At 54.0% G+C, this 24648-nt stretch overlaps 2 protein-coding genes across 5 annotated transcripts in view; both read right to left on the bottom strand.

The window, feature by feature from the left end:
• The window catches only part of celf3a (cugbp, Elav-like family member 3a), a 31690-nt gene extending 25757 nt beyond the window's left edge, over window positions 1-5933 (bottom strand). Inside the window, exons 1-2 of one of the 2 annotated variants that reach the window (XM_088905442.1) lie at window positions 4983-5933; window positions 1756-1838 (exon numbers count right to left, since the gene is read on the bottom strand). In XM_088905442.1, coding sequence (XP_088761568.1) covers window positions 1756-1838; window positions 4983-5127 — 228 coding nt within the window. In that variant the 5' untranslated portion in view covers window positions 5128-5933. Of the gene's footprint in view, window positions 1-1755; window positions 1839-3081; window positions 3147-4982 lie in introns of those variants that run through there. The other variant, XM_088905443.1, reaches the window with a different exon arrangement.
• A 2623-nt stretch (window positions 5934-8556) lies between these two features.
• adamtsl4 (ADAMTS like 4) overlaps window positions 8557-24648 on the bottom strand; it is a 31994-nt gene continuing 15902 nt past the window's right edge. For 2 of the 3 annotated variants that reach the window (XM_088905630.1, XM_088905632.1), the window contains exons 6-17: window positions 23706-23808; window positions 18382-18518; window positions 17493-17697; window positions 17142-17311; window positions 16630-17041; window positions 16209-16338; window positions 15500-15704; window positions 13807-13980; window positions 12918-13100; window positions 12643-12822; window positions 12107-12251; window positions 10036-11454 (exon numbers count right to left, since the gene is read on the bottom strand). In XM_088905630.1, coding sequence (XP_088761756.1) covers window positions 11324-11454; window positions 12107-12251; window positions 12643-12822; window positions 12918-13100; window positions 13807-13980; window positions 15500-15704; window positions 16209-16338; window positions 16630-17041; window positions 17142-17311; window positions 17493-17697; window positions 18382-18518; window positions 23706-23808 — 2175 coding nt within the window. In that variant the 3' untranslated portion in view covers window positions 10036-11323. Of the gene's footprint in view, window positions 11455-12106; window positions 12252-12642; window positions 12823-12917; window positions 13101-13806; window positions 13981-15499; window positions 15705-16208; window positions 16339-16629; window positions 17042-17141; window positions 17312-17492; window positions 17698-18381; window positions 18519-23705; window positions 23809-24648 lie in introns of all 3 variants that reach the window. The other variant, XM_088905633.1, reaches the window with a different exon arrangement.

Genomic DNA, 24648 nt, shown 5'->3' with positions numbered 1-24648 from the left:
ACTGACACAGCCCAGTCACAGGGCTCTAGACTCTTACAGTACACTGACACAGCCCAGTCACAGGGCTCTAGACTCTTACAGTCCCTGTGGAGTCCGGTACACTGACACAGCCCAGTCACAGGGCTCTAGACTCTTACAGTCTCTGTGGAGTCCAGGACACTCACACAGCCCAGTCACAGGGCTCTAGACTCTTACAGTCCACTGACACAGCCCAGTCACAGGGCTCTAGACTCTTACAGTCCCTGTGGAGTCCGGTACACTGACACAGCCCAGTCACAGGGCTCTAGACTCTTACAGTCCCTGTGGAGTCCAGGACACTGACACAGCCCAGTCACAGGGCTCTAGACTCTTACAGTCCACTGACACAGCCCAGTCACAGGGCTCTAGACTCTTACAGTACACTGACACAGCCCAGTCACAGGGCTCTAGACTCTTACAGTCCCTGTGGAGTCCGGTACACTGACACAGCCCAGTCACAGGGCTCTAGACTCTTACAGTCTCTGTGGAGTCCAGGACACTCACACAGCCCAGTCACAGGGCTCTAGACTCTTACAGTCCACTGACACAGCCCAGTCACAGGGCTCTAGACTCTTACAGTCCCTGTGGAGTCCGGTACACTGACACAGCCCAGTCACAGGGCTCTAGACTCTTACAGTCCCTGTGGAGTCCAGTACACTGACACAGCCCAGTCACAGGGCTCTAGACTCTTACAGTCCACTGACACAGCCCAGTCACAGGGCTCTAGACTCTTATAGTCCCTGTGGAGTCCGGTCCACTGACACAGCCCAGTCACAGGGCTCTAGACTCTTACAGTCCCTGTGGAGTCCAGGACACTGACACAGCCCAGTCACAGGGCTCTAGACTCTTACAGTACACTGACACAGCCCAGTCACAGGCTCTAGACTCTTACAGTCCCTGTGGAGTCCGGTCCACTGACACAGCCCAGTCACAGGGCTCTAGACTCTTACAGTCCCTGTGGAGTCCGGCACACTGACACAGCCCAGTCACAGGGCTCTAGACTCTTACAGTCCCTGTGGAGTCCGGGACCCTGACACAGCCCAGTCACAGGGCTCTAGACTCTTACAGTCCACTGACACAGCCCAGTCACAGGGCTCTAGACTCTTACAGTCCCTGTGGAGTCCAGTACACTGACACAGCCCAGTCACAGGGCTCTAGACTCTTACAGTCCACTGACACAGCCCAGTCACAGGGCTCTAGACTCTTACAGTCCCTGTGGAGTCCAGTACACTGACACAGCCCAGTCACAGGGCTCTAGACTCTTACAGTCCCTGTGGAGTCCAGTACACAGACACAGCCCAGTCACAGGGCTCTAGACTCTTACAGTCCCTGTGGATTCCAGGACACTGACACAGCCCAGTCACAGGGCTCTAGACTCTTACAGTCCCTGTGGAGTCCAGTACACAGACACAGCCCAGTCACAGGGCTCTAGACTCTTATAGTCCCTATGGAGTCGGCACACTGACACAGCCCAGTCACAGTGCTCTAGACTCTTACAGTCCCTGTGGAGTCCAGGACAGAACTGTAAAACCAGGAGTGGATCCGACCTCTGCAGAGAGAGAGTTTAACTTCGCAGTTAAATCCAGAGTGGATCAGAGCTCTGCACACAGGGAGTTTGACTTCGCAGTAAAACCCGGAGTGGATCAGGCTGCTGCACACAGGGAGTTTGACTTCGCAGTAAAACCCGGAATGGATCAGGCTGCTGCACATGTGAAGGTAGAGGAGGGCAGCACTCACCCCAGGCAGTGTCTTCTGCTCATGCAGAGCACTCTGGGCCTTCAGCGCAGATTCCCGCGCACAGTATGTGAGGAACGCACAGCCTGCAGGGCAAGGAGACAGCAGGTAAGCGCTGGCACACTCAAACTCAAATTCAAACAGCTTTATTGATACTCTGACTGACACACTGTCAGACACACTGAGACACTGACTGACACACTGACCGACACACTGTCAGACACACTGAGACACTGTCTGACACACTGACTGACAATCTGACTGACACACTGTCTGACACACTGTCTGACACACTGACTGACACACTGTCAGACACACTGAGACACTGACTGACACACTGTCAGACACACTGAGACACTGTCTGACACACTGACTGACAATCTGACTGACACACTGTCTGACACACTGACTGACACACTGTCAGACACACTGAGACACTGACTGATACTCTGACTGACACACTGAGACACTGACTGATACTCTAACTGACAGTCAGACACACTGACACACTGTCTGACACACTGACTGACACACTAAGACACTGTCTGACACACTGTCTGATACTCTGACTGACACACTGACAGATACTCTGAGACACTGACACAGTCACACTAAACCCATCACTGGGTTTAGTGACTGATACCCTGACTCACACAATGACTGTGATGTGTCAGTGATGTACTGACAGTATCTGACTGACACTCTGACACACTGTCTAGCACGCTGGTTTGGAGCCCTGACACACTGGCTGATACAGACGGATGCTCTGGGATGTTTTGCCAGAACGAATGGCTGGTGGTCGGGAAGATGGACACACAGAAGACAGTACATGTCCAGTCAGTTTGGACGGACAGGTGTTTTCTAGTTGACACCTACAGTGCAGGTTTGTGGAGCAGTGTGACTGCTATGTTCCCCGAGAGAAATTTGTATTATGTAACTGACATCATTGAATAATGAAGGTTTATAGTTACATTTTAAAATGAATAGAGTAACTTGAAACCCAGTAAAGTAAAGAGTATAGTACGCTATAGTACTGTGAAACACAGCACAGCATAGTACAGTACAGCACTGTGTAGTACTGTGCGTGGTAACTGTGTAGGTTAGTATTGTACATGACAGTACAGCATAGTACCTCAGGTCACAGTGCAGTACAGTATTGTGCACTATAGTACAGCGCAGCACAGTACACTACAGCACAGCACAGTTCAGTACAGCACAGTACAGTGTACGGTACAGCATAATACAGTACAGCACAGCACAGTACAGTATAGTACAGCACAGTACAGCACAGCACAGTACAGTTATGGCTCTCTCTGATTTGTGCTGTACCTGCTCTGCTGGTAGATGTAGATGCTCAGTTTCCAATTGCATGACTCTACCATCTTTTCCAAGCACTAAAACAACACCACAAAATTACAATAATCATCAACCAAATTAATTAAGATAGGCAATTCACTTCTGAGCTGGCTACTGAGATAAGTACCTGCCCAGAAACTACAGCGTAACTCGCTGAACAGGGACAACACACAACAGGCTCACACTACTGAGCAGCACAATGAGAGACAAAAACAGAGCACAGAGACACACTAGAGACTCAGGGCTTCTCTGACAGGGAGACAGGCTAGAGAGAGACGGGTTAGAGAGAGACAGGTTAGAGAGAGAGGGGGAGAGAAAGGGGCTACAGAGAGATACAGGTTAGAGAGAGAGACAGGTTAGAGAGAGACAGGCTGGAGAGATGGACTAGAGAGACAGAGACAGACCAGGAGAACCAGGAGAAGAAAGAGGAGTCAGGATAAGGATGGAAAGAGACAGGAGTCAGGGATAAGGATGGGAAGAGACAGGAGTCAGGGATGGGAAGAGACAGGAGTCAGGATAAGGATGGGAAGAGACAGGAGTCAGGGATGGGAAGAGACAGGAGTCAGGATAAGGATGGGAAGAGACAGGAGTCGGGGATAAGGATGGGAAGAGACAGGAGTCAGGATAAGGATGGGAAGAGACAGGAGTCGGGGATAAGGATGGGAAGAGACAGGAGTCAGGATAAGGATGGGAAGAGACAGGAGTCGGGGATAAGGATGGGAAGAGACAGGAGTCGGGGATAAGGATGGGAAGAGACAGGAGTCAGGAATAAGGATGGGAAGAGACAGGAGTCGGGGATAAGGATGGGAAGAGACAGGAGTCTGCTACAGGAACTGCTGATCCTGTTGATCTCTGGGATGCAGGCAGCTGTGTCACAGGACGACTAGAGTGCCTGTATTTTACAGGGGAGAGTGAGGCGGCCATTTCCAACCTTCTCACACAGACTGGGCTGGCACTGCACAGGCTACACACTCACACTCTCTCACACACTCACAGACACACACACTCACACTCTCTCACACACTCACAGGCACACACACTCACACTCTCTCACACACTCACAGGCACACACACTCACACACTCACAGACACACACACTCACAGGCACACTCACACTCTCTCACACACTCACAGACACACACACTCACACTCTCTCACACTCACAGGCACACTCACACTCTCTCACACACTCACAGACACACACTCACACACTCACAGACACACACACTCACACTCTCAGGCACACTCACACTCTCTCACACACTCTCACACACTCACAGGCACACACACTCACAGACACACACACTCACAGACACACACACTCACACTCTCTCAGACACTCACACCCACTCACACACTCACAGGCACACGCACTCACCCATACTCATTCACACACTCACTCACAGACACACACAGAGAAACACACAGGACACCTGTGACACTGGACTGGCATTGCTCAGACTGCAGGCACACACATTCACACACTCTCTCACACACTCCCAGAGACATTCACACTCACACACATTCACAGATACACACTCACAGACACAGACACACTCTGACACAAATACAGTGACACACCCAGATGAGAGTTCGCAGGAGCAACCTGTGATCTGGTCACGCGTGTAGCAAGCTCCACATCTGTAATCGCGACCAGCCGGGATATTTCGCTATTGTGTCGTTTGTTGGCGTTCAAATTAAAATGGAACCGGTTCATCAGGCTTGTGCCGCTTGCCTGGGAATAGTGAGACGGAGACCTTGCTCGTATGCTAGAGTGACCGGGCTGTGCGTTGCGCTACCTCTCGGTCACCGTCCCCGCCGGGCCGAGCCGAGCCGGGCCGGGCCGGGCCGGGCCGGGCCGTGTCGCTCCTTACCTTTGTGCATGCCGGTGTACTTGTCCTTGATCACCGTCAGCTCGTAGATCTTCCCGAACTGCTCGAAAATGGGCTTCAGGTCCTTTTCCTCCAGGTTGCGGGGAATCTGGCCGATGAAGAGCTTGATGGCATCGGCTTCCTTCATCGGGACCGGCCGGCGGAGAGCGGGGCGGCGCTGGGAGAGAGAGAGAGACAGGGCGGGCGGTCCGGGGGAGATCCGGGGAGCGCCGGGCTGCGGCTCGCCGGGCCGGGCAGCGATCACCTCGGGCGCAGAACCGGCTTCCTCCGCTGCGGACGAGCGAGGCTCAGCCGTCGAACCTAAAGCCCTCCTTTCCGACACCGATCTGCCGGTACGGTCCGAAAGAGAAGATATCTAGAGCGGTTTTTGCCTTTTTTTTTAAAAAAAAAAAAGAATTTTTCGAAATGAGATTTTCTAATTATCGTCGTCCGTCCGCAGCCCCGATGCTCGGTTGAGCGCAGAGATCAGGTGCGTCTGAGCGGCTGCCTTTGTGAGACTCGGACGGGCGGGTGTTTATATCCCACGGCCCCGGGGCGCCTTCCCGCGGTCAGACACGGACGCAGCTGAGGATCCGAACCCGTCCCCCAGTCCCGAGACAGAGCCCAATAACCGCCGGAGGGGCCGAACCGATTGTGTGTCGTGCCTGTGGCGGCGGTCCTGTCCGGGTCCCGGTCCAGTCGAGTCGCGACGGTCGCCTAAGTGCGTCGTCTCCCTGCTCGGTCCCGGTCCGCTCGGCAGTCGGTCGGCCCGGTCAGATCCGGATGTGAGGGCGGTCGCGTGAGATGTCGTGCGCGCAGCGCCGTTATCTTCATTTATTTCTGTCCCGGTGCTTGGGATTGGCCGTGACGAGACGTGCGCCGGTGTGTCTCTCTCCTCTCTCCTCTCTCCTCTCTCTCTCCTGCTGTGCCTCCCTCCCTCTCGCTCGCTCTCTCTCTGCGGAGCTGCGACAAGCCGAGCCGGCAGCGGCAGGGACAGTCGCCAAACTCCCCGAGCGCTTCCTCCGCGAACAGAAGTCACAGGCGCGTCAGAACCGGCCTCGGTACCAAAAAAAAAAAAAAAAGCGGCAGCCGGAGCGAAATCGATTCTTCCCCGAGGCAAGTAAACCTCTCGCCGCACCGACACACTGAACGCTGAAGGTCGTTCAACGCCTTCACGTTAACTTGACGTTCACCTAACCTGTTAGAAACAGACAGCACATGTTGGGATTTTGAAACTTGGTCCTTGCAATGATTTTTGCATTGGTTTAGGCCGTTGGAATAGAAGAAGTGGGAGGGGATACATCAATACTAACGCCATCATCATCATCATCATCATCAGCTGACTTCCATCGCTCGTTTACGTTGGGAACGTCGCCAGGTATTGTCAGACGGCCCCTAAGCTGGGAGCAGGCGAGTCGCCGCAGAGCCGGGTCCTATTGTTCGCGCGGCTCTGGCCTTGGTGCTGAAAGCACGACATCACGACCCGCGCACGAGCCGGCCCCCCACACACAGACACACAACACACACTGAAACACACACCAGACATGGAAAAACACGCACCACACACTGAAACACACGCACCACACACCGAAACACACACCAGACATGGAAAAACACGCACCACACACTGAAACGCACACAACACACACTGAAACACACACCAGACATGGAAAAACACGCACCACACACTGAAACACACACAACACACACCAAAACACACACCAGACATGGAAAAACACGCACCACACACTGAAACACACACAACACACACTGAAACACACACCAGACATGGAAAAACACGCACCACACACTGAAACACACTGAAACACACACCAGACATGGAAAAACACGCACCACACACTGAAACACACACAACACACTGAAACACACACTGAGCACAGATAATCTGAAACACACAAACCACACACTGAAGCTCATAAACACTGAGCAGACACACAATAAAACACACACACACGGTGTCTGTTTTCTCATGGTGTCTCCTGTCCTGTTGTGTGTCTGTTCCCGAGGGACTCCCTGGTGTCTCCTCTCTCTCTCACTGTGTCTCCTGTCCTGTTGTGTGTGTCTGTTCCTGAGGGACTCCCTGGTGTCTCCTCTCTCTCTCACTGTGTCTCCTGTCCTGTTGTGTTTATCACTGAGGGACTCCCTTTTGTCTCCTCTCTTTCTCTCACGGTGTCTCCTGTCCTGTTGTGTGTGTCTGTTCCTGAGGGCCTCCCTGGTGTCTCCTCTCTCTCTCTCACGGTGTCTCTGACCAGCTGCTTGAGGGACAGACGGGAGTAGAGAGGAGCAGGAGGTGTCCCGAGCTGAAGCAGTGCATGGCCTGACGTCTCCCTCTCCCTCTGTGAGCGCTCGCTCCTCTCCCCCCTCTCCCCCCCAACAGGCTCTGATCTGCTCTGAAAGGTCACCATCTGGCTGCCAGCGCTGTGCCCCTCCCCCGCCACCCCCGTGCACAGCTCCCCCCAGCGCCTGGCTGGGACAGCCTGTCAGTGCTGCCTTCCTGCCCGAGACATCCAGAGCAGAGGGACCAGAGGCTGTCCAGGACTAGCTCATCATTTAGGCTCACTGTGATCTGTCTCTGTTGCAGGTAGAGACACAGCCCTTACAGAGTCAGGATATTAATCTCACTGCCAGTCTGGGACAGACAGAGAGCTGTAAAGGAGCCCCAGTCTCACTGTGATCTGTGTCAGTGTTGCAGGTAGAGACACAGCCCTTACAGAGTCAGGATATTAATCTCACTGCCAGTCTGGGACAGACAGAGAGCTGTGAAGGAGCCCCAGTCTCACTGTGATCTGTGTCTCTGTTGCAGGTAGAGACACAGCCCTTACAGAGTCAGGATATTAATCTCACTGCCAGTCTGGGACAGACAGAGAGCTGTGAAGGAGCCCCAGTCTCACTGTGATCTGTGTCAGTGTTACAGGTAGAGACACAGCCCTTACAGAGTCAGGATATTAATCTCACCGCGTCTGTGACAGAGAGCTTAAAAGGAGCCCCAGTCACAACAGGATATTCTCCAGAAGCAAAAAGCTTGATCTTGTGAGCGCACTGCTTTGTATCAATGTGCAACGTCGTGTGTATGTGAAGTGGCATTAGGAGCCATTAACTGTACTGCAGCTGTTCCATTACTCGCAGATACATGAGCGCCACCACACCACAGCGACGCCTTGTGGCGACAAATGGAAGCGCCCACATTAAAGTAGGGTTTCACAAAGCACCAGTGAAGACTTCAGAATGTTGTGTACAAATTGAGTCAACCACGTTACATAAAATATTGCTTCCCTGGAATAGAGCAGCTAGATGCCCAGGCTTCTGCATCTATAGAGCATGTCTAAGGCCTACAGTGACAGGTTAAAGGCGACTGATCTCTGTGGTCTTGAACACAGGAGACTAAGAGGGGACCTGATTTGAGAATACAGTGAAACACCACCCAGGCACACAAGTGGAAACTACGGGGTCACAGTGTGTACCAGGGTAAACTGGGGTACCCCTCATACTCCTTTACACAGGAGCTGCAGCCCCAGCCAGCGTCAGCTCAGCTCCACAACAAGGCTCTCTCACAACCCAGAGTTCATGTATTTATTTCATAATAGAACCATTATTATAACCTCTCTCTCAAAAACACAGCAACAATAAAAAGCTTCAGATCTGTAGGAGACCAAAATAAATTAGTTGCACATAAAAATTTCAGACGTAGAAAAAAAAAAGCTGCGTTTTTTTCACAATAATTCAGTTAGCACTTCGAGGTGGAAGAAACTGTGTCAGCGTGATAGAAGAATACTGTAATTAAAATAGTGACGTTACTGGTAATTATGAAAGCACGGAGGCCACAGAATACAGAAGGCACAGTCTGAGCGCATCGCCAGACAGATCGTCCTGCCCTGGGACTGAAGCTATGCCAATCCCTCAACAACCAACACTCAGCGTGAAGTCTATATAGCGCCTTTCCATGCCCCCCCCCCCATCTTAGAACATCTCACACGGTCAGGCGGCTGGGTTTCCTGAGGTCAGTCCTGTCCTTCAGTCCTGACCGCAGGAGAGAGAGTCGCTTCTTCACACAGTGAGTGGCGGAGGGAGGGAACAGCGACGCCTGACCCCCCCCCCCAGCATGAGGCTGGACGAGTGGCTCACCTCACTGGAATGGCGTGTAAAGGTGTGGTGGTCACCCGCACAGCCGCCCGGGAGGACCTTTTCCCTGGAGTCTGCCTTGGATTTGGAAGATACTGGGAGTGCGCTCATTGAAATCCGGGACACTGTCTGCTCTGTCTCTGCGGCCTTTTTTCCCAGGAGGGAAACTGCTTTTGCTCGGCTAAACTCATCCTCCAGAACTCGGTTCCGAAGCCACATGTTTCCGCCCCGGCCACCAGGGGGCAGCGAGAGCCGAGGCCAGGGTAGGACGTTCCCAGGGTGAGCTGTACAGACGGGACAGGCCCGCTCCTCGGGGGTGGGACTGCAGCCTGGGGCGGAGGAGGAGGCCGGCTGTGGCTTTTAAGCAACCAAGCCGGGCTGCTGCCACCATCCTCAAACACCACACAGGGTTCTGTAACTCCTTCTGATCCACTGCAGGTCTTACAGTGTTCTGATCCTGTACACTGGGAGTCTGACTGACAGCACTGTAAAACCTGGAGTGGATCAGACTGCTGTACACTGGGAGTCTGACTGACAGCACTGTAAAACCTGCAGCGGATCAGACTGCTGTGCACTGGGAGTCTGACTGACAGCACTGTAAACCCTGAAGTGGATCAGACTGCTGTGCACTGGGAGTCTGACTGACTACACTGTAAAACCTGGAGTGGGTCAGACTGCTGTACACTGGGAATCTGACAACATTCTAAAACCTGGAATGGATCAGCTTGTGTAATAGTGTGAGTATGTGTATACATTGTGAGTGTATGTGTACGGTGTAAAGTGATAAATGTACATATGTGCAAAATCAAGTGTTGTGTCTACAGTGTGAGTGAGTGTGTGTGCAGTGTAAGTGTGTACAGGTGGTGTGTGCTGTGATGTCAGTGTGTGTGTGTGCGCGCGCGAGACACACATGTGACTGTGTCCATATTCACATTTACTGTCCGTGGTCATGAATATATCATATACAGTATATATTATTTCTATTTCTGTACTTTACACACGCAGACAATAACATTTCCTGCTTCTATATGGCTTGTGAACTGACGCGGGTGATAAGACCTCCCTGCCCGACAGACAGCAAGAGAGCCATGCCGGGAATTGGGATCGCTTGGGAAACAGTCGGACCAGGTTCTGGGATTAAGGAACGCTGTGTGAGGCCTAGCTCCAGCTCAGAATTTCATGGCTTACATTTGCTCCCTGCACCTGCTTGGAAATTTAGGTCCGGGCCTTCAGACCTTGGAGAGTTTCGAGCTGTTTAAATTGAACGACCAATCTGACACCTGACGGGGGCAATTAGCAGTTTAATTAAGCCCCCAGCTGGGATAAGAATGAGAAGGGTGGAGTTCCCCTTGTTGGTCTCATGCCGGAAGTTTTTAAGGTAATGTGTTCCTATGTCACTATTGTCTCATGTCACTGTCCTGTGTTTTTATGTCACTGCCTTGTGTTCTAATGTCACTGTTAGGTGTTCCTATGTCACTGTGTTCTTGTGTCACTGTCTGCTGTTCTTGTGACGCTGTGTTCATGTTGCCTGGTCGTCTTCAGTCACTGTGTTCCTGTGTCACTGTCGGCTGTTCGTCGCTGTGTCACAGGCTCTGTTCTTGACCTGGCTGGGGTCTTGTGAGGAGGAGAGCAGACAGGCCCAGGTGTGCTCTTGGGAAGCTCTGATCGTGGCTGTGTCACGGGCTCTGTTCTTGATCTGGCTGGGGTCTCATGAGGAGGAGAGCAGACAGGCCCAGGTGTGCTCTTGGGACGCTCTGATCGTGGCTGTGTCACGGGCTCTGTTCTTGATCTGGCTGGGGTCTCATGAGGAGGAGAGCAGACAGGCCCAGGTGTGCTCTTGGGACGCTCTGATCGTGGCTGTGTCACGGGCTCTGTTCTTGATCTGGCTGGGGTCTCATGAGGAGGAGAGCAGACAGGCCCAGGTGTGCTCTTGGGACGCTCTGATCGTGGCTGTGTCACGGGCTCTGTTCTTGATCTGGCTGGGGTCTCGTGAGGAGGAGAGCAGACAGGCCCAGCTGTGGGAGAAGGTCTTGCGGTGTGGCGCTCATCCACGAGGACCCTGGGCTCCACCCCGCGCCGCACTGGCTGGCAGGCTGCAGCGGGCGTGCTGTTGCTAGGGGCTGCCATGACGATGGCGTGGCCTGGCGTGGCGTGTCTGCGTCGCGCCCTCCCGAGCAGCGAGCGAGGGGCACGCCGCTCTGTGCTCAGTGGCGTTTGGCCCTTTGGGCAGCGCGGGTGCAGGAGGCGCAGCACACCGCTTTGTAGTAGGAGTAAATGCACATGCGTGCCTGGACCAGTAGGGGGCAGTTGTGATGCTTGTCTTGGCAGTTTTCATCTGAGTGAGAGCGAGAGAGGGGGCAGAGGGGAGGAACGAGGGGAATGAGGAGGTAGAGAGAGAGAGGAGTGAGGAGGGAGAGAGAGGGGTGAGAGGAGTGAGAGGGGGAGAAACAGTCAGGCAAAAAGTCACTTTTTGTAACAGTAATTTAAACAGACTGACATGTAGGAAGGCTGTCCTTGATACAGGCAGGTCATACAGTCAGGCAGTGAGACAGGCAGGCAGTCTATTATACAGTCAGGCAGTCTGTGAGACAGTCAGGCAGTGAGACAGGCAGTCCTTGATACAGGCAGGCAGTGTAGTGTAGGCAGAGAGTCTGTGATACAGGCAGGCAGTGAGACAGGCAGGTAGTCTGTGATACAGGCAGGCAGTCTGTGAGACAGGCAGGTAGTCTGTGAGACAGGCAGGCAGTGAGACAGGCAGGTAGTCTGTGAGACAGTCAGGCAGTGAGACAGGCAGTCCTTGATACAGGCAGGCAGTGTAGTGTAGGCAGAGAGTCTGTGATACAGGCAGGCAGTGAGACAGGCAGGTAGTCTGTGAGACAGGCAGGCAGTGAGACAGGCAGGTAGTCTGTGAGACAGGCAGGCAGTCTGTGATACAGGCCGTCTCTGATACAGTCAGACAGTAGGACAGGCAGGCAGTCAACATCTACCCAGGTCTGCATTGCAAGGTTGCTGGTTGCACAGCTGCTGCTCCTGGGGTTTGGCTGAGGGGTCGCAGTCTCGGCTCAGATTCCTGTCCGCTGTCAGACACCGCACCTCCCTCACCTGGACCCCACCCATGCAGGACCTGGAGCACTGGGGCAAGCGAAGGTGACAAAGAGGCAGTCAGAGCCGGGCTTACACATGGCTGTGGGACAACCAGCCAATCAGGTGACAGAAAATCAGAATAAGGGCAGACACAGGGCTGAAAGAGTAAACAGCCAATCAGAGGAAGGGCAGACACAGGGCTGAAAGAGTAAACAGCCAATCAGAGGAAGGGCTGACACAGGGCAGAAGGAAAGACAGCCAATCAGAAGAAGGGCTGACACAGGGCAGAAGAACAGATAGCCAATCAGAGGAAGGACTGACTTAGGGCACAAGATAAAAAGCCAATCAGAGGAAAGTTGATACCGGGGAGAAGGAGAAACGGCCAATCAGAGGCAGGGCAGAGGGAGAGACAGCCAATCACAGGAGGGGCTGTACGCACCGCACTCCAGTCAGTGGTGAACCACTGTGGCTCGCAGGGCCCGGCACTGCAGCTCTGTATGGAGGGAGGCTTTTCCTGGGACTCACAATCCCTAGAGTGGGTCACATTGATGTCGTTCCCCAGCCTCTGGACACAGATGATGTCCCTGCGCTGGGTCCCGTTACCACACGCCACACTGCACTGCGACACAGAGAGAGAGAGAGACAGCGACATCACAGCGTGGGGGCACTGAGGGCTGAGAGAGACACACAGACACACCTGAGCTCTCTGCTCACCTCACTCCAGGGCCCCGTGTACCAGTGCAGGGCAGGCAGGCAGGGCCCTCCGTTGCAGGCCCTCATCTCGGCTGGCCTCTCCCCAGTGCAGGTCTGGCCCCCCTCGGGGTCTGCAGCCCCCCCTCCGCTGGACAGACACACCACTGACCGGCGCTGCACCCCTGGGCCACAGCCAGCCGAACACTGAGACAGAGCGGGGGAGAGTTACCGCACAGTACACAGTGATATACAATACTGTAATACTCTGTACTGTACTGCACTGCACTATACTATACAGCACTGCTCTGTAATACACTATACTTTACAATACTATGCTATAATACACTATACTATACAGCACTGCTCTGTAATACATTATACTATATAGCACTGCTCTGTAATACACTATACTTGACAATACTGTGCTATCATACACTATACTATACTGAGCACTGCTCAGTAATACACTATACTATACAACACTGCTCTGTAATACACTATACTATACAGCACTGCTCTGCAATACACTATACTTTACAATACTGTGCTGTAATACACTGTTCTATACTACACTGCACTGTAATACACACTGTACAGTACTGTTCTAAAATACACTATACTTTACAATACTGTGCTATAACACACTATACTACACAGCACTGCTCTGTAATACACTATACTTTACACCACTGAGCTATAATACACTATAATATACTACACTGCACTGTAATACATTATACTTCACACCACTAAACTATACTATAGAACACTATGCTGTAGTACAATATGCTCTAGTTCACTGAAAAGAAACACACTATACTATAGTAAACTACTGTAATACACTGGACTACAGTGTGGTTCCAGTATACTGTACTGTGGCGCCAGTGTACTGTACCGGACTGTGTCTTACCGAGTGGCTCCAGTCAGTGTGGTACCAGCTGAGGACACAGGGGCCCATGTCACAGTCCTGGCTCCCAGGGGGACGGAGCCTTGTGTTACACTCCCTGTCACTCACTACTGCCCCCTGAGTGCTGACACAGCGAACGTTACGTGTCCTCTTCCCCACACCACACATCACTGAGCACTAAGAGACAGAGAGAGAGGGGTTCATACAGACACACTGACTGGACACTCCAGTACATTAACACTGCACTGAGAGAGAGGGGTTCATACAGACACACTGACTGGACACTCCAGTACATTAACACTGCACTGAGAGAGAGGGGTTCATACAGACACACTGACTGGACACTCCAGTACATTAACACTGCACTGAGAGAGAGGGGTTCATACAGACACACTGACTGGACACTCCAGTACATTAACACTGCACTGAGAGAGAGAGGGGTTCATACAGACACACTGACTGGACACTCCAGTACATTAACACTGCACTGAGAGAGAGAGGTTCATACAGACACACTGACTGGACACTCCAGTACATTAACACTGCACTGAGAGAGAGGGGTTCATACAGACACACTGACTGGACACTCCAGTACATTAACACTGCACTGAGAGAGAGGGGTTAATACAGACACACTGACTGGACACTCCAGTACATTAACACTGCACTGAGAGAGAGGGGTTCATACAGACACACTGACTGGACACTCCAGTACATTAACACTGCACTGAGAGAGAGGGGTTAATACAGACACACTGACTGGACACTCCAGTACATTAACACTGCACTGAGAGAGAGGGGTTCATACAGACACACTGACTGACTGGACACTCCAGTACATTAACACTGCACTGAGAGAGAGGGGTTAATACAGACACACTGACTGGACACTCCAGTACATTAACACTGCACTGAGAGAGAGGGGTTCATACAGACACACTGACTGGACACTCCAGTACATTAACACTGCACTGAGAGAGAGGGGTTCATACAGACACACTGACTGGACACTCCAGTACATTAACACTGCACTGAGAGAGAGGGGTTCATACAGACACACTGACTGACTGGACACTCCAGTACATTAACACTGCACTGAGAGAGAGGGGTTAATACAGACACACTGACTGGACACTCCAGTACATTAACACTGCACTGAGAGAGAGAGGGGTTAATACACACACTGACTGGACACTCCAGTACATTAACACTGCACTGAGAGAGAGAAGGGTTAATACAGACACACTGACTGACTGGACACTCCAGTACATTAACACTGCACTGAGAGAGAGAGGGGTTAATACAGACACACTGACTGGACACTCCAGTACATTAACACTGCACTGAGAGAGAGGGGTTAATACAGACACACTGACTGGACACTCCAGTACATTAACACTGCACTGAGAGAGAGGGGTTCATACAGACACACTGACTGGACACTCCAGTACATTAACACTGCACTGAGAGAGAGGGGTTAATACAGACACACTGACTGGACACTCCAGTACATTAACACTGCACTGAGAGAGAGAGGGGTTAATACAGACACACTGACTGACTGGACACTCCAGTACATTAACACTGCACTGAGAGAGAGGGGTTCATACAGACACACTGACTGACTGGACACTCCAGTACATTAACACTGCACTGAGAGAGAGGGGTTAATACATTATCGGTGGAGGGGACTCACAGAGCTCCAGTTGGTGCGGATCTCCCATTGGCCGCAGACGCGCAGCTGGCAGGGCTGGGTGGCGTTGGGCCTGGACAACGCGGCGCAGCGCTGAGGGTGCACCATGGTGGAGCGGTTGGCATAGCTCTGGCGGCACTGCAGCTGCCGGTGCTGCAGGCCAGGCCCACAGGACCGACTGCACTCCGACCACTCCCCGGCCTCCCAGCTGACAGAGAGAGGTGTGCGCAGACACACAGTGTCAACAGTGCTCACTGGCGCAGAGACACACAGTGTCAACAGTGCTCACTGGCGCAGACACACACAGTGTCAACAGTGCTCACTGGCACAGAGACACACAGTGTTAACAGTGCTCACTGGCATAGAGACACACAGTGTCAACAGTGCTCACTGGCACAGAGACACGCAGTGTCAACAGTGCTCACTGGCGCAGACACACACAGTGTCAACAGTGCTCACTGGCACAGAGACACACAGTGTCAACAGTGCTCACTGCCACAGAGACAGACAGTGTCAACAGTGCTCACTGGCGCAGACACACAGTGTCAACAGTGCTCACTGGCACAGAGACACACAGTGTTAACAGTGCCCACTGGCGCAGACACACAGAGTGAACAAGGTGCCCACTGGCACAGAGACACAGAGTGAACAGGGTGCCCACTGGCACAGAGACACAGAGTGAACAGGGTGCCCATGTGCTCATGTGACTCACAAGGCCGGGCAAGGCTGCACGTTGCAGGACTCCTCCTGGGGGACGGGTCTAGAAGCAGCGTCACACTTCCTGTCAGGAACTTCCTCCTGAGTCTTCCTGAAGACACACTGGTACACCCTGTACTGCACACCTGGAGAGAGTCAGGTGAGAGAGAGATAGTGATACACCCTGTACTGCACACCTGGAGAGAGACAGGTGAGAGAGAGAGATAGTGATACACCCTGTACTGCACACCTGGAGAGAGAGTTAGTTGAGAGAGAAATAGTGATAGAACAGGGAAGAGAGAGGAGACAGACAGACAGAGAGGGAAGAGAGAGGGAGCAGTAAAAACAACAGAACTCTATTAGTCTAGAGGGGCCACAGAGAGGCTATAATTAAGACTGCGATTCCCAGATTGTCCACCAGGGGTCTGCAGACTCACCCTTCCCACATGAGGCAGAGCACTCTGTGAGCGGGCCCTTCCTCCACACGAACTCCGGCTGCGTGTCGGGGGGGACATCAGTGCGGGGCGGGATTCGCACGTTCCGATGGGGCGCCGAGCCACGGGACCGGGGGCTCTCCCCCCGCCACGCCCCCCCCCCAGCGCTGCCCCTCTCTCTGGCGGCTGGGGCAGCCTGCAGGGGCGGGGCGGCCTGGGTCAGGGCACCTGGAGGAGCGAGAGGGGGAGGGGGTGAGGGGGCTGCGCACGGGGGGGGACGGGCGCCAGGTGGAGGGGCGTCAGACTCACCAAACTCCAGCCGGGGCTGATGGGCCGGTGGGGTGGGTCTCTCTGCCCTTCCCACTGGGAGCAGGAAGTCGTAGTCAATCCCGGGATTCTGCTTGTGGAAGATAATCTGGGAGCAGCACAGGGCGACAGAACAGCCAGTCAGCCAATGAGCTCGATCAATTAAGGGGACCAGTTCGGCCAGTCCGTGGCCCCGCCCCGGTACTCACATACACATGCAGCACGGTGGTGGTGGGGCCAGGGGCGGTCAGGCTCTCCCCTCCTCCTCCCCCTGCTGGCCGCTGGTACTGGAACACGGTGCCCCCCCCTTCGTACTGGCCCGGGGGGTCGACAGCCCAGCGGCCATTGACCAGGGGCTGTCCGGAGCCGCTGCGCAGAGCTGGGAGAGAGGAGCAGCGTTAGGGCCTGTCGGGTCCACTCCGACACCAGCGCCAAGGGTGGCCCGGAGCGGCCCGGAGTGACCCAGAGTGACCCAGAGCAGCCTGGAGTGACCCAGAGTGACCCAGGGCAACTCAGGGCGACTCAGGGCGACTCAGGGCGACACATCTGCCTCTGCTCACCCAGGTAGTTGGGGCTGCTCTGCCTCTCAGTGATGTTGATCCGCATGGCTCCGACCGGGATCTCCAGGAAGCGGTGGTATCCGATGGGAACGCTGGAGTTAGCAAAGGTCCCTGAGACACGCCGGCAGGAGGAGTTGTCTCCCCCGCAGATCCCACAAACATCCCTTCGCAGGCCAGAGCCCAGGACCCCATCACAGCCCAGGCTCTGAGAGACATAGTGGACATTCTTAGACTGGACACTGTCCATCACTCCAGCACCACATCACAGACAGACTAATACAGACACTGGACACTGTCCATCACTCCAGCACCACATCACAGACAGACTAATATAGACACTGGACACTGTCCATCACTCCAGCACCACATCACAGACAGACTAATACAGACACTGGACACTGCACTGTCCATCACTCCAGCACCACATCACAGACAGACTAATACAGACACTGGACACTGTCCATCACTCCAGCACCACATCACAGACAGACTAATACAGACACTGGACACTGTCCATCCCTCCAGCACCACATCACAGACAGACTAATACAGACACTGGACACTGTCTATCACTCCAGCACCACATCACAGACAGACTAATACAGACACTGGACACTGCACTGTCCATCACTCCAGCACCACATCACAGGCAGACTAATACAGACACTGGACACTGTCCATCCCTCCAGCACCACATCACAGACAGACTAATATAGACACTGGACACTGTCCATCCCTCCAGCACCACATCACAGACAGACTAATACAGACACTGGACACTGCACTGTCCATCACTCCAGCACCACATCACAGGCAGACTAATACAGACACTGGACACTGGACACTGCAGGGTGGAGGGACAGAAGTGACAGAGACATTGGACACTGACCAGGCAGGCCCCGTCCACGCAGATGTCCGTCCCGTTGCTATGGCAAGGGGTGCCGTCCCTCACCCTGTCAGCCTGTCTCACGTAGAACCTCAAGCCCACCGGCCGACAGGTCAGCTCACACTGCTGGCCCGCCCCCACTGAGAGAGACAGGGGAGAGAGAGACAGGTGGGGAGAGAGAGACAGGGGGAGAGATAGACAGGTGGGGCGAGAGAGACGGGCAGAGAGAGACGGGGGAGAGAGAGAAAGGTGGGGAGAGAGACAGGCAGAGAGAGAAGAGAGAGACAGGGAGAGAGAGACGGGGGAGAGAGCAACAGGGGGGACAGAGGGAGAGAGGAGGTAGGGGGGAGAGACATAAATTGTCAATTCTTTTATCAACCATATTTCACATTTCATCCTGACAGTGCAGTCAGAGTCAGCTGTCAGCTGTGTATATATTTCTGTATATATTCAATGTGAGTCAATGGATGTCAGTGTGTATTTGTTTCAAATTGTGTCCAAAAGTGTATTTCTGTCAGTGAGAGCATGTGTATTTGTTTCAGTGTGAGTCTGTTAGTGTATTTGTGTCTTTGTGTACTGGAGGACCTGTGTGTCTACAGTGCTGGTGTCCAGTCCTGGAGGACCTGTGTGTCTACAGCGCTGGTGTCCAGTCCTGGAGGACCTGTGTGTCTGCAGCGCTGGTGTCCAGTCCTGGAGGACCTGTGTGTCTACAGCGCTGGTGTCCAGTCCTGGAGGACCTGTGTGTCTACAGCGCTGGTGTCCAGTCCTGGAGGACCTGTGTGTCTACAGCGCTGGTGTCCAGTCTTGGAGGACCTGTGTGTCTACAGCGCTGGTGTCCAGTCCTGGAGGACCTGTGTGTCTGCAGCGCTGGTGTCCAGTCCTGGAGGACCTGTGTGTCTACAGCGCTGGTGTCCAGTCCTGGAGGACCTGTGTGTCTACAGCGCTGGTGTCCAGTCCTGGAGGACCTGTGTGTCTACAGCGCTGGTGTCCAGTCTTGGAGGACCTGTGTGTCTACAGCGCTGGTGTCCAGTCCTGGAGGACCTGTGTGTCTACAGCGCTGGTGTCCAGTCCTGGAGGACCTGTGTGTCTACAGCGCTGGTGTCCAGTCCTGGAGGACCTGTGTGTCTGCAGCGCTGGTGTCCAGTCCTGGAGGACCTGTGTGTCTGCAGCGCTGGTGTCCAGTCCTGGAGGACCTGTGTGTCTACAGCGCTGGTGTCCAGTCTTGGAGGACCTGTGTGTCTACAGCGCTGGTGTCCAGTCCTGGAGGACCTGTGTGTCTACAGCGCTGGTGTCCAGTCCTGGAGGACCTGTGTGTCTACAGCGCTGGTGTCCAGTCCTGGAGGACCTGTGTGTCTACAGCGCTGGTGTCCAGTCCTGGAGGACCTGTGTGTCTACAGCGCTGGTGTCCAGTCCTGGAGGACCTGTGTGTCTACAGCGCTGGTGTCCAGTCCTGGAGGACCTGTGTGTCTACAGCGCTGGTGTCCAGTCTTGGAGGACCTGTGTGTCTACAGCGCTGGTGTCCAGTCCTGGAGGACCTGTGTGTCTACAGCGCTGGTGTCCAGTCTTGGAGGACCTGTGTGTCTACAGCGCTGGTGTCCAGTCCTGGAGGACCTGTGTGTCTACAGCGCTGGTGTCCAGTCCTGGAGGACCTGTGTGTCTACAGCGCTGGTGTCCAGTCCTGGTCCTGGAGGACCTGTGTGTCTGCAGCGCTGGTGTCCAGTCCTGGAGGACCTGTGTGTCTACAGCGCTGGTGTCCAGTCCTGGAGGACCTGTGTGTCTACAGCGCTGGTGTCCAGTCTTGGAGGACCTGTGTGTCTACAGCGCTGGTGTCCAGTCCTGGAGGACCTGTGTGTCTACAGCGCTGGTGTCCAGTCTTGGAGGACCTGTGTGTCTACAGCGCTGGTGTCCAGTCCTGGAGGACCTGTGTGTCTACAGCGCTGGTGTCCAGTCCTGGAGGACCTGTGTGTCTACAGCGCTGGTGTCCAGTCCTGGAGGACCTGTGTGTCTACAGCGCTGGTGTCCAGTCTTGGAGGACCTGTGTGTCTACAGCGCTGGTGTCCAGTCCTGGAGGACCTGTGTGTCTACAGCGCTGGTGTCCAGTCCTGGAGGACCTGTGTGTCTACAGCGCTGGTGTCCAGTCCTGGAGGACCTGTGTGTCTACAGCGCTGGTGTCCAGTCCTGGAGGACCTGTGTGTCTACAGCGCTGGTGTCCAGTCCTGGAGGACCTGTGTGTCTGCAGCGCTGGTGTCCAGTCCTGGAGGACCTGTGTGTCTACAGCGCTGGTGTCCAGTCCTGGAGGACCTGTGTGTCTACAGCGCTGGTGTCCAGTCTTGGTCCTGGAGGACCTGTGTGTCTACAGCGCTGGTGTCCAGTCCTGGAGGACCTGTGTGTCTACAGCGCTGGTGTCCAGTCCTGGAGGACCTGTGTGTCTGCAGCGCTGGTGTCCAGTCCTGGAGGACCTGTGTGTCTACAGCGCTGGTGTCCAGTCTTGGAGGACCTGTGTGTCTACAGCGCTGGTGTCCAGTCCTGGAGGACCTGTGTGTCTACAGCACTGGTGTCCAGTCTTGGAGGACCTGTGTGTCTACAGCGCTGGTGTCCAGTCCTGGAGGACCTGTGTGTCTACAGCACTGGTGTCCAGTCTTGGTCCTGGAGGATGTTTCTCTGAAGGATTTCCAGGTCTCTCTACAGCAGCAGCACTGGAAGAGCTGGGAGGAGCTGTTATTCTGGTCCAGTTCAGTCAGGAACTGGCTGGCTCAGCTCCTCAAGAGCCCAGCTGGAAGGAAGACCCGCAGACAAACCGTCCCTCCAGGACAAGAGCTGTTCCAATACGTTAATAGCGAAGACGCTTGCCATGTATAAAGATAAAATAAACACGCGAATAAACACTCGCCTCCTGTGAGGTCTGTGTGTTTGTGTTAGAGCTGTCCTGTCTATGACACCCCCCCACCCGCCGAGAGAGAGGGATGAAAGAGGACAGGGGGGGGGGATGAGGTGTCTGGTCACAGTCAGTTACTGGGTCTGTCTGTAGTAGAAGTTGTTGACCACCCACACCTATCTGTTACAAGGGGACGTAGGGTGAGGGGGCAGGTTCCAAGGTCAAAGGTCAGAGGTTACAGTAGTGGGCATAAGAACAAGGAAGTCACCACTGTGAATAACAAGGCCTTCTTCCTGCGGACAGACACTCTCTGGCCTGGGTTCTAAAGTGTGTTCATTAATGTGAGATTCCTGTAAATGTCTGTACAGAACCTATATTGTCTGATTGCTGCGTTTCATGTTCGTCCCTGGGCAGCACGAGCAGAGTGAGGTCACCCCTAGCCAGCTGCTGAGGACAGAGACTGGAAAAAACCGAGCTGCAGAGCAAGAGAGACAGGGTGAAAGATACAGAGAGACGAAGAAAGAAACTGATAGAGGAGTGCTGACAGCTGTCTCTGACTGCACCATGCACAGATTCCAGATCACAGGCAGAGAGAGGCAGGCAGGGCTGGCTGCATACAGAGGACAGGCTCAGTGACCACAGCCTAGACAGAGAAACTGCACAGGCAGACCTTACTGTTCAGGGAGGACAGGCTCAGTGACCACAGCCTGGTCGTAAAACATGGACACAGGCAGACCTTACTGTCCAGTAAGAGGACAAGTTCAGTGACCATAGTCTGGTCATAAAAACTGGACACAGGCAGACCTGGCTGTCCAGAGAGGACAGGCTGTGCTCCCACTGCCAGCAGGGAGAAGCAGAGACAGAGACGCACTTTCTGCTGCACAGTGAGAAATACTCTGGGATTAGACAAACATTCTTCCCCAAAATAACAAATCAAATCCCAGGATTCCCACTCCTGCCAGAATCAAAACAACTCCCAGTCCTACTGGTGAAGGAAACTCAACAGAGCTGCACAGAGAAAGGCTCACAAATACTAATATTATGTCATTGCTGTAAAAGTCTTTTTATGTTTAACTGTTCATTATTGCTTTGGCAACACTGTTCATCGGTCATGCCAATAAAGCTCTTTAGAGTTGAAAGAAGCAGAGAGGCAGAAAGAGAGTCAAGTGTACAGAGAGAAACAGAGATACAGAGATAGAGAGACGCAGAGGAATCTCTCACATGTGTCCCTGCAGACGAGACACAGGGAGACACACAGAGACAGAGACAGAGACAGAGGAGTCTCTCACTCCCTCCCCTCTCTCTCTGAGAGACTCCTGCCCAGACAGAGAGCACTGCATGACAGACACCCTGCAGACACACGCGCTGTCTGCCTGGAGCTGAGCTGAGCTGTGTGTGTGCATGCACGCGTGTGTGTGCGCGCGAGAGGCCAGCAGCCCCACACCACTCCCTGTGGGCACCCTGCCTGTGCCGGGCTGGGGGCCACAGGTGGGCAGCAGCGATCTGGGGCCTGATCCCGGGTTTGAGCGTCTCCACGGGCCGAGGAGGGGGTGGGGGTTATCTGACATTGTATTTCACTGGGTAGCCGGGAGAGCCTAGCAATGTCCCCCCTCCACCAGCAGGGGGCTGGTGACTAATCCCTGCCCCCTGCCCCAGAGAGATGATATCACTCCACATCCGCCCGGAGACAGGGAGACTGGGTGGGAACGCTTGGCCAGGGGCCGGGAGATGAACAGATTTGGGGAGAGACAGGAGGGGGAGGAGGGGAGGAGGGGCGCGGCAGGGCCACAACAGGGGACTGCACAGAGCGAGGGCTGGGAGAACTGGGGAGGGGCAAGAGACGGACGACAAGATTTCAGTGAAGTGTTAAAAGGAGAGTCTAGTCAGTTATATCTCTCTTAACCCCTCTCTCTCTCTCTCAGTGCAGTGTTAATGTACTGGAGTGTCCAGTCAGTGTGTCTGTATTAACCTCTCTCTCTCAGTGCAGTGTTAATGTACTGGAGTGTCCAGTCAGTCAGTGTGTCTGTATGAACCCCTCTCTCTCAGTGCAGTGTTAATGTACTGGAGTGTCCAGTCAGTGTGTCTGTATTAACCCCTCTCTCTCAGTGCAGTGTTCATGTACTGGAGTGTCCAGTCAGTGTGTCTGTATTAACCCCTCTCTCTCAGTGCAGTGTTAATGTACTGGAGTGTCCAGTCAGTGTGTCTGTATTAACCCCTCTCTCTCAGTGCAGTGTTCATGTACTGGAGTGTCCAGTCAGTGTGTCTGTATGAACCCCTCTCTCTCAGTGCAGTGTTAATGTACTGGAGTGTCCAGTCAGTGTGTCTGTATTAACCCCTCTCTCTCAGTGCAGTGTTAATGTACTGGAGTGTCCAGTCAGTCAGTGTGTCTGTATTAACCCCTCTCTCTCAGTGCAGTGTTAACTGGGGTGTCCAGTCAGTGTGTCTCTCTCACCCTCTGTGAATGGCTCCCAGCTGTAGTGTCGGCCCATGAAGTTGTGTCCATTATACTGGGCACACTGCTCTGCCCGGGGATCCACAGCGCCCTCTGGACACGGCTGGAGGGATTGCAGCGATGCAGCAGGAGAGACGGAGGAAAAGAGAGAAACAACAGCAAGAATCCGTCAAAGCCCAGATATCTCCCCAAGCTCTGCCCCCCCCACCTCCCCCAGCACCGCGGCGACCGGAGTCTCCCTGCGCTGGACTGTGGGGAACTCAGGGGCGGAGACCCAGGAGCACTGCCCCCCCGCCTGCTGCTCCTGTTGTCATACAAGCCACCTGCCACAGCTGCGCCAGGACAGCTCTGAGGGCCCTGCCATGTCACCGGCCGTGCCCACAAACGAGAGAGAGGGGGAAGACAGACACAGGAGGGGCAGGGAGTCAGGCTATTGTACCGTCACTGTCATATCGTCACCCTACAGTCCAGAGATCACTGGTCCAGTCTGGGTCACACTGTAACCCTACAGTCCAGAGATCACTGGTCCAGTCTGGGTCACACTGTAACCCTACAGTCCAGAGATCACTGGTCCAGTCTGGGCTGGGTCACACTGTAACCCTACAGTCCAGAGATCACTGGTTCAGTCTGGGTCACACTGTAACCCTACAGTCCAGAGATCACTGGTCCAGTCTGGGTCACACTGTAACCCTACAGTCCAGAGATCACCGGTGCAGTCTGGGTCACACTGTAACCCTACAGTCCAGAGATCACTGGTCCAGTCTGGGTCACACTGTAACCCTACAGTCCAGAGATCACTGGTCCAGTCTGGGTCACACTGTAACCCTACAGCCCAGAGATCACTGGTCCAGTCTGGTCCGGGTCGCACTGTAACCCTACAGTCCAGAGAACACTGGTCCAGTCTGGGTCACACTGTAACCCTACAGTCCAGAGATCACTGGTC

Source organism: Atractosteus spatula, chromosome 25, assembly GCF_055471065.1.
Source record: "Atractosteus spatula isolate fAtrSpa1 chromosome 25, fAtrSpa1.hap1, whole genome shotgun sequence".
Taxonomy (NCBI): domain Eukaryota; kingdom Metazoa; phylum Chordata; class Actinopteri; order Semionotiformes; family Lepisosteidae; genus Atractosteus; species Atractosteus spatula.
This window is presented reverse-complemented; position numbering and strand designations above follow the sequence as displayed.